Source organism: Triticum aestivum, unplaced genomic scaffold (assembly GCF_018294505.1).
Source record: "Triticum aestivum cultivar Chinese Spring unplaced genomic scaffold, IWGSC CS RefSeq v2.1 scaffold80157, whole genome shotgun sequence".
NCBI classification, from domain to species: Eukaryota; Viridiplantae; Streptophyta; class Magnoliopsida; order Poales; family Poaceae; genus Triticum; species Triticum aestivum.
The window spans coordinates 1-8845 of NW_025232913.1; the positions used below are offsets into that span (position 1 = coordinate 1).

The 8845-nt window shown below is 46.5% G+C and overlaps 1 protein-coding gene across 1 annotated transcript; it reads right to left on the reverse strand.

Moving 5' to 3' along the window:
* Positions 1 to 4093: 4093 nt before the first annotated feature.
* LOC123175978 (bidirectional sugar transporter SWEET6b-like) lies at positions 4094 to 6154 on the reverse strand. Its single transcript, XM_044590411.1, has 5 exons — positions 5922 to 6154; positions 5569 to 5785; positions 5282 to 5443; positions 4618 to 4737; positions 4094 to 4499 (listed from the first exon to the last, which is right to left on the reverse strand). Exons 1-5 carry the CDS (start codon positions 5999 to 6001, stop codon positions 4338 to 4340), a joined length of 741 nt encoding a protein of 246 aa, XP_044446346.1. The 5' UTR covers positions 6002 to 6154; the 3' UTR covers positions 4094 to 4337.
* Between the last annotated feature and the right edge of the window lie 2691 nt (positions 6155 to 8845).

Consider the following 8845-nt stretch of genomic DNA (forward strand, 5'->3'; position numbering starts at 1 on the left):
GTGACTCTTTCACAGTACCGTGTATTTGGGTTGTTCAAGATATGCTGCTCTGCTATTTGACGTCTGTCTCTGAAATACTTGACGGTGCCATAGAAAATACCCTCAACGATGGTTGTAAGTGTCAATGCCCGGTTTCCTCTGGGACAAAGTTGTATGTTTCCGCGAGGTTCGTTGTCATGACACCGTACCTTGCTCCATGTGTGTCATGTAGCAAAGACCACCTCTCCAGAGGCTCATGCTCTATCCACTGCTCGAAGTACCAGGTGGGTCAAAGCCTGGCAGGTCACATAGCCCAACAGGCTCCTCCTCCATGACCGTTGTTCCTGTTGCCAACTGTGCAGCTACTGCTTCAACATGTGCCCTCACCGCTGCATCTCTTGCAGCTTTCCTGTCCCTCACGTGTCTCTGCGTGCACACATTAAGTCTTTCGCGTATCAAATTGTACTTCCATAACTGGTTCTGCTTGCAGAGTTTTTTGAACAGATTCATCAGGTTCTTATTTCTAAACTGCGAGAAGAAATTAGCCCCCAGATGGCGCATGCACCAACGGCTCTGCAAGTCCTGCCATGGAACTTGTTCCTCAGGGCCTGGGTTTGTCAGTGTCCTTATCGCACTGAGTATACCAGCATGCCTGTCATGAAGGATGCACACATTGGGCTTCTCCTTCACAACTGATATTTTCAACTGCCTGAAGAACCATGTCCAACTTTCAATGTTCTCACTCTCTACAAAAGCAAATGCCAGTGGGACGACTTGATTTTGGCCGTCTTGACCTATGGCTGTCAGGATCTGACCCTTGTACTTGCCTGTGAGAAAAGTACCGTCAACACATATCACCGGTCGGCAATGCCTGAAAGCTTCGATGCATACACCGAAAGAGAAGAAGAGACGATGCAACACCCTCACAGTTGGGAACTCTGCCATGAACATGTCTTGGATATCGATATAGGTGCTTGGATTCCGCTGCTGCAGGGTGTGGTGGAGGTAGACAACAGAGTCATATGCATCAAAATAAGAACCAAATCTCCTCTCAAGCGCTGCATGCTTAGCCCTCCAAGCCTTGCCATAAGAAATTATGTACTTGAACCTGGCGAAGACTTTTGTCTGGACTGCCTTCACTTCCATAGCTTTGCCCTGCACTATCTCATCGTAAAACAATCGAGCAATAAGCGTGGATGAAAGGTTGGCATGATCTTGAGGGATGCAGGGAATAAGACAAGTGTGATTAACTAAGTCACTTATCACCCAACTTGTGCCATACTTAGGGAGAAAGCCGTGCACCCTGGCGGGACAATCTGCGTTCTTGCATACCATTGTCAGGAATTTCTGACTAGACACCTGAGCTGTGAAAACCCTTTGCGTGGACATTGCCCAATTAATTATTGCATCCTTTAGGGCTTGCTTGTTCGGATACATAGCACCCGTCGCAATATTGTTCTAGGGATATTGCCAGGCTGAATCATGTCCATCATTCACGGTCATTGCAGATGATAAGTCATGATTCCACCATGCAGGATTCGGGACCTCCTCTGCATTTTCTTCTTCATCTGACTCGTCAGAATCACCGGCATGACCCCTTTCAACATCGCTGTCTTCTTCTTCCATCTGGTTCTGCATGTGCCCATCTACCTCGTCAGCGTCCACCTCGCCATTGTAATCACCATCGGCATTTCCTCCTTCTACCTGACTACTCTGCCCTGGTTCATAACCATAAGCATTTCCTCCTTCTACCTGACTGCTCTGTCCTTGTTCGTAACCATAAGCATTTCCTCCTTCTACCTGACTGCTATGTCCTTCGTAGCCACCCTCGCCTTCATGTGCAGTGACCTCCTTCACGACGGGAAGCACTAAAGCAACAGGATTGCATCCCCTTCGTTCACAACCTTGTAACCACCGCACCCAATCGGAGTCTCCCTCTATTGGCCTCAAATAAAAGTAAATTTTTGGACTTGACCGTGTCCACAATGCATGAACACCGACGGTGTGTGTTTCAGTATCAAGACCTAAACTTGCCGCAATCCATTCTTTCAACTGACTAACAGACCATGTTTGTGGTGCGCTCATTGCCACCTCTATGTGAGTAAATTCACTCAGATCTACTCCCAACTCATTTGTTTGGACAATACCAGGACCATAGTAAAATCTCAACTTCACTACATCGGACATCTCGACTCACCTATTTTTTTTCAACAACAAAATACAAGTATTAGACATGTCTATATATTACCAGGACCATAGTAAATTTGACGATCAATATAATTTAATCTATGTGGACGATTATGATGAGTTGCTTGACTCTTGTTTTAATAATAATATAATAATAGATTATAGTTACGGTCCGTATTATAACCGACAAATATGATAATTCAGTTTATTTGAATAAATAGGCCCATGTTGATGTATTTTTTATTTTAATCTATTTTAAGAATAATTTAGAAAAAGGCATGCGTCTTTTTTCTACGATCATGTAAAATTCTTCGTTGCAAACAAGTTTTTATCTGAAGTTTTTTTGTTAGTAGGCCCACGTTGAGGCATTAGCGGGGTGCTATTGCTTGTTATGGGTTAAACTACGGCGTGGCAGTTTAAAAAAAACAGTGTGGCATTGAGACGTACTTTAGTTAATGGACTTTAGAAAATACGCAGAATAAAGGTTAGCGTGTAATCCGCTTCAATTTGGCATCGGATACGGACTGAAACGTTTTTTAACATGTAGTTGTACTTTTCCCTTTTTTGTTTGCTTGTTAGATTTCCATCACACTGACATGCTGTGCACATGCCGACCCGAACTCTTTAAAAAAATCTTGTCTCTTCTTTCGAACTTTTTATTCATGTTTCCAACTTCTTATCACGCACCTATGTACGTGTCAAGTATTAAGCAACAACTTATTATCCCCACTAAAAACTAATACAATTCACACACCTACAAGTATGTTACGAATATTTGCCGTAGCAACTACAAATATTGACAGATTAATATATTTGACTGGACTGCCTATATTACGGACCTTTTTTCGGAACTACTACAAATACTTACACTCCTAAATACTTGACATCCACATATAGTACGGATTATTACCGGAGCAACTACACATTTTTACACAACTAATTAGTTGACATCTAAATATATTTACGTATACTACCGGGGCAAATAACAATAATCGCACACAAAATTTATTTCACATCGAAACATATTAACAAATACTACCGGAGCACCTACGAAAAATAAAATGTGGGCTGAAATATACCCTTGAAGCGTGCGTGCGAACGACGAACGACGAACGACGAACGAAAAACTGCCGGTGCTCCGGCTCCAACGAAGAACGACGAACAACAGCTTCACCTCCACCACACTGCCGCAACTTCATCACCACCTCCACCAAAATGCTCACCACGACCACCACGAGCTACCCCATCAGTAGATCGAGACTTCTTTTGGCTGCCCTAAATGAGTTGAATCCATTCACGGTGCCAAAATCGCGAAAATCTTGCTCATTTAGGTGTATAAATGGGTGGCATTTTTCTGTAGAGAGAGGAGAAGGGAAGAACACAGAGAACAGAAGAAGAAGCGAGCAAGGGGAGAAGAAGAAGGGAGGAAGGGGAGGATAAGGCACGGGCCGGCCAGCGCGTCAGGTGGCAGCACCCTGTCGGCCAGCAGCTGGCCGATCGGCTGGCGGTAGGCCGACAGGGGCGCACCACGCCGACAGCCCAATCCCTCCCCCTCGCGATGTGGCCCGACCAACCAGAGGCCGCCGCGTGCCAGCCGGGCCTGCAGTCGGCCTGCTGTGGGCCGATTAGGCCCAGTCGGCCTGCAGCGGGCCGACGGTGTATTATTTTTAAAAATAATATTTTCGGCGTATTATTTCTGTAATTTAATAAAAAAATGTATTATTTAAAAAAAATTAGCTCCTTTTCGCTCACACCAGGTTCAAGTTGCATCACCAATAAGATGCCCTTTGGGTGTTTTTGTGCAGAACAAAAGAGGACCTTGCCCGAAACATAATACAAACACATCATGGATATTGAATAATTTAATTTAACAAAGCCATCACACGCTGTAATTAACAAATCAATCGTATCATCACGTAAGAGCAGATTGAAAACAGGCAAGCATACATGGTGTCATAATATATATCTCTGGGATAACTCAGCTGCATTGGTATTTATATACACTTGTAATTTGCACTAGTAGTCTCGGACAGACGACAATGGTTCACGAAATTAAAGGCAATCTAAGACTCTGATAGCTAACAAAAAGTAGTACTAATTAACATCAACTTGTTGAAGTATCATCCGGTATTAACTACTCAAAATCTTCAGGGCTAAAGACGAAGCCAAGTTTATTTCTCAACGGTGACGGAGACGTTGCCGCTGGTAACGGTGTTTTTGGTGAGGACAGTGGGAAGTTCAACGTTCGTGCCCTTCTTGGGGGTAGACTTGTAGTAGTAAAAGTACAGGATCAGCTGGATGAGGCCGAAGATTGTACCGAGGGCATTGGGGATCTGCACAGAATTTAAAGGGGACATAACAGTTAGATCAATCCTCGCTGAGGAGTTCTTGATTGTATGTCTGGCTGGGTTTGCGAGTTCTTATTTCCAATATGTATGTGTATGTACATACCGTGATGTAGATGTCAAACTTGATGAGCGCATAGCCCGTCCAGCACAAGCCATTGAGGAAGTTCACCAGCGACAGGAAGAATGGCATGTACTCCACACTCTTGGTCCTGATCACTTTACCCTGCAAATAAGCAGTACAATGTTACTACTTTCATCTTAAATTTTTGAGTTATATTAGTATTTAGTACACTCGTAAGTTGGTAAAAGCGTCTGTAATTAACAATTAGCCTGAGCTAGTAATTCACCCGTAAAGGAAGTTTACCTTGAGGTAGAAATAAACCGTAGGCTTTTTTGATTAAAAATATATGATGTAGCATAGTGTAGAAGAACTTGGGTGCGTGAGAGGTGAACAACTCAATTCGGACTTTTTTAACAGGGTTTTGGCACCAACGTTAAAACATGAAAGGTGGGTGCATCTTTTAGATGGCATAGATTTTCAAGCAGAATCAACAACAAACAAGGTATACTACTTAACAAATTAAGGTCTGTCAAAAGCATCCATTAGAACTTTAAAAATAAATTATAGGCAGGTATTTTTCTAGACAACGCATCATTACCACACCATACGTGCACAACGCAGAATAATTAGCCACCTGAACTAACAAGTTAAAGAGGTTATCAAAGATCACGGGTCGACGATCCATAAGTTGGGGTGGTGTACGTACCATGATGGTGAGCGGGGAGGCGTACATGATGGAGCCGAAGATGACGCAGAGGATGCCTACGATCATGGAGCGCTTCTCATGGGTGTGGGCGCCGACGAGCACACCGGCCACCACGGCAGCCATGAACGCTGCCTCGATGGCGAGCACGCCGAGCATCTTCCACTGCACGCACAGCACACGCACATGGCATGGGTTAGGGCATGCAGGAGGATCTTCTGTATAGAAACTAACGCCGAAAAGAGACAGTAGGCCGGATGAGGGGCATTAGGAGGGTGGCACGTAGGTACCCTTGTGTTCTTGGCCGCGTAGATGATGAAGATGATGATGTAGGCGCCCTCGATGACGAGGCCGATGCCGTTGATGGTGAGGACGAGGGTGCTGTTGGGGTGGACGATGGGGAGCCCGTAAAAGAACCAGAGCAGGCAGTTCATGAGCGTCGCCAGATAGGGGTCCGGCTTGAACTCCTCCACGTCCTTGGCCTTGTAGATCCGCCAGAACGTTGGCCTGCGTACGTACAAGCAGAAAACAAGTATCAGATTCATGCCCTAGCTAGCTACTACCCACAAGCCACGACCACCTTCGATGTATACAGATTAGACAAGAGGGAGACGAGACTATGGAAGCAGGGGAGAGGGCTTACACAGGGGAGAGGAAGAGGCCGAAGGAGATGACATTGCCGATGATGCCGACGATGTTGCGGGCCACATCGGCGGAAACCATGATGCTCAGCTAGATCGATCGATCGCCGGGAACACAACTCGATTGCTCGGGGGAAGACACGACTTGAGGAAGGTTGGTTCTGATTTGTTTGGGGCGTGGGTGGCCGAACTTATATAGCAGGGGGTTCCCCTTCGCCTTCCCCAAGTTATATCTGATGTGGATATGGTTACGGGTAGGTTAAACGGTTTGATTTGGGTTCAGTCCTTATTGAACTCCCTCTCCGGCCGTGCTCTCATTCAACGGCCGTGTCGATGTCTTCCTCGCCCGCGTCCTTTTTCCAGACGAAAAAGGATCACGCAGCTAGAAGCTAGCTCCTCTCCCACGTAACAATACTCCTACTCGGATAACCCCCATACAGTCGTACGCAAAGAAGCAAGGACCAACACCAACCCAGCCGGCGTCACCCAAGGACACTGCAAAGCCAAAGACCGACCCAGTCGGCCCAACGACTCCGGAAGCCCAACACGCGTGTTACGGGAGGCCATGAAGTGCTGTTTGTGCTCTACTCCCTTGATCCCATAATATAAGAGCATTTTTTTAGACTAAATATAAAAGCGTTTTGACACTATGCGACCGAGGGAGTAATATACAATTATCTTTCTACTATTAATGTGGAGCCTGTAGGTCATTTTGTTTCCTTTGGTTACCTCGCTCCCCATCGATCAAACGCCCTAACGTCCCCCCTCAACGATTTTTATCCTAAAAAAACCCAACTCTTGTTCTCCGTTTTTTAACCGCGTTTTTTACAACCTAGAAACAAATCGCTCCACCAAGTCCTATCTATATCGGTCCTCTCTCCTCTAAGGTTGTGCTGCCCCATGCCTCCTCCGCCTATAACCAGCGAGCATTCTACACCATTGCAACAACCCCCATGACGTTCTCCTACATAACCGTCCTCTCCCCCAAGGAGCTTGCAGAGAGAAGACAAGCGCTACGACAGCAGCGGGAGGTGGCCTGGAGGCACGGGAATGGTGTTGCTTGCAGTCGGTGGCCTTCTCCAAGGGCCTACTGCAGCGCGGCGAGCCTGATGTGCCGCGACGGACGCTGCACCGTAGTGCGGTTGCAGGGGATAGACATCATGCGGCCACGAGTTTTTTGTTGTACCAATGAGCAAATTCTAACAAATTCTTCCACCCAGGTCGTGAAGGTGTATCAAATAGCTATTCCGGTCTGTCCCAAATAACTCAAAGGTTCTACTATTAATATTGACGTATTGAAGTCATCGGCTTCCCGCTATATGATGTGATGTCTACCGGTTTCCCTTTTCGCAAAGGTTCTCCACCCTCTAGCAGACCTCTTCCTCCATCTTCCTAACCCAGTCAACACTACTGCTATTGAGTATAGTGATTATTTAGAAAGTATAGGATAGCATAGGATTTATTCTATCTTTTGTACTTCAAGATGGTCATGTAACTCCTATATGTTGGAAATATGCCCTAGAGGCAATAATAAAATGGTTATTATTATATTTCCTTGTTCATGATAATTGTCTTTTGTTCATGCTATAATTGTGTTATCCGGAAATCGTAATACATGTGTGAACACATAGACCATAACATGTCCCTAGTGAGCCTCTAGTTGACTAGCTCGTTGATCAATAGATGGTTACGGTTTCCTAACCATGGACATTGGATGTCATTGATACGGGATCACATCATTAGGAGAATGATGTGATGGACAAGACCAAATCCTAAGCATAGCACTAGATCGTGTAGTTCGTTTGCTGAAGCTTTTCTAATGTCAAGTATCATTTCCTTAGACCATGAGATCGTGCAACTCCCGGATACCGTAGGAATGCTTTGGGTGTACCAAACGTCACAACATAACTGGGTGGCTATAAAGGTGCACTACAGGTATCTCCGAAAGTGTCTGTTGGGTTGGCTCGGATCGAGACTGAGATTTGTCACTCCGTATGACGGAGAGGTATCTCTGGGCCCACTCGGTATTGCATCATCATAATGAGCTCAATGTGACTAAGTAGTTAGTCACGGGATCATGCATTACGGAACGAGTAAAGTGACTTGCCGGTAACGAGATTGAACGAGGTATTGGGATACCAACGATCGAATCTCGGGCAAGTAACGTACCGATTGACAAAGGGAATTGTATACGGGATTGATTGAATCCTCGATATCGTGGTTCATCCGTTGAGATCATCGAGGAGCATGTGGGAGCCAACATGGGTATCCAGATCCCGCTGTTGGTTATTGACCGGAGAGTCGTCTCGGTCATGTCTGCGTGTCTCCCGAACCCGTAGGGTCTACACACTTTGGGTTCGGTAACGCTAGGGTTGTAGAGATATTAGTATGCGGTAACCCGAAAGTTGTTCGGAGTCCCGGATGAGATCCCGGACATCACGAGGAGTCCCGGAATGGTTCGGAGGTAAAGATTTGTATATAGGAAGTCCAGTTTCGGCCACCGGGAAAGTTTCGGGGGTCACCGGTATTGTACCGGGACCACCGGAAGGGTCCCGGGGGTCCACCGGGTGGGGTCACCTATCCCGAAGGGCCCCATGGGCTGAAGTGGGAAGGGAACCAGCCCCTGGTGGGCTGGTGCGCCCCCCATGGGCCTCCCCCTGCGCCTAGGGTTGGAAACCCTGGGGGTGGGGGGCGCCCCACCACGCCGTCATGCTGCTGGATCTCCATCAACCTCTCCTTCCCCCTTGCTGGATCAAGAAGGAGGAGACGTCTCTCCCAACCGTACGTGTGTTGAACGCGGAGGTGCCATCCGTTCGGCGCTAGGATCATCGGTGATTTGGATCACGACGAGTACGACTCCATCAACCCCGTTCTCTTGAACGCTTCCGCTCGCGATCTACAAGGGTATGTAGATGCACTCCTCTCT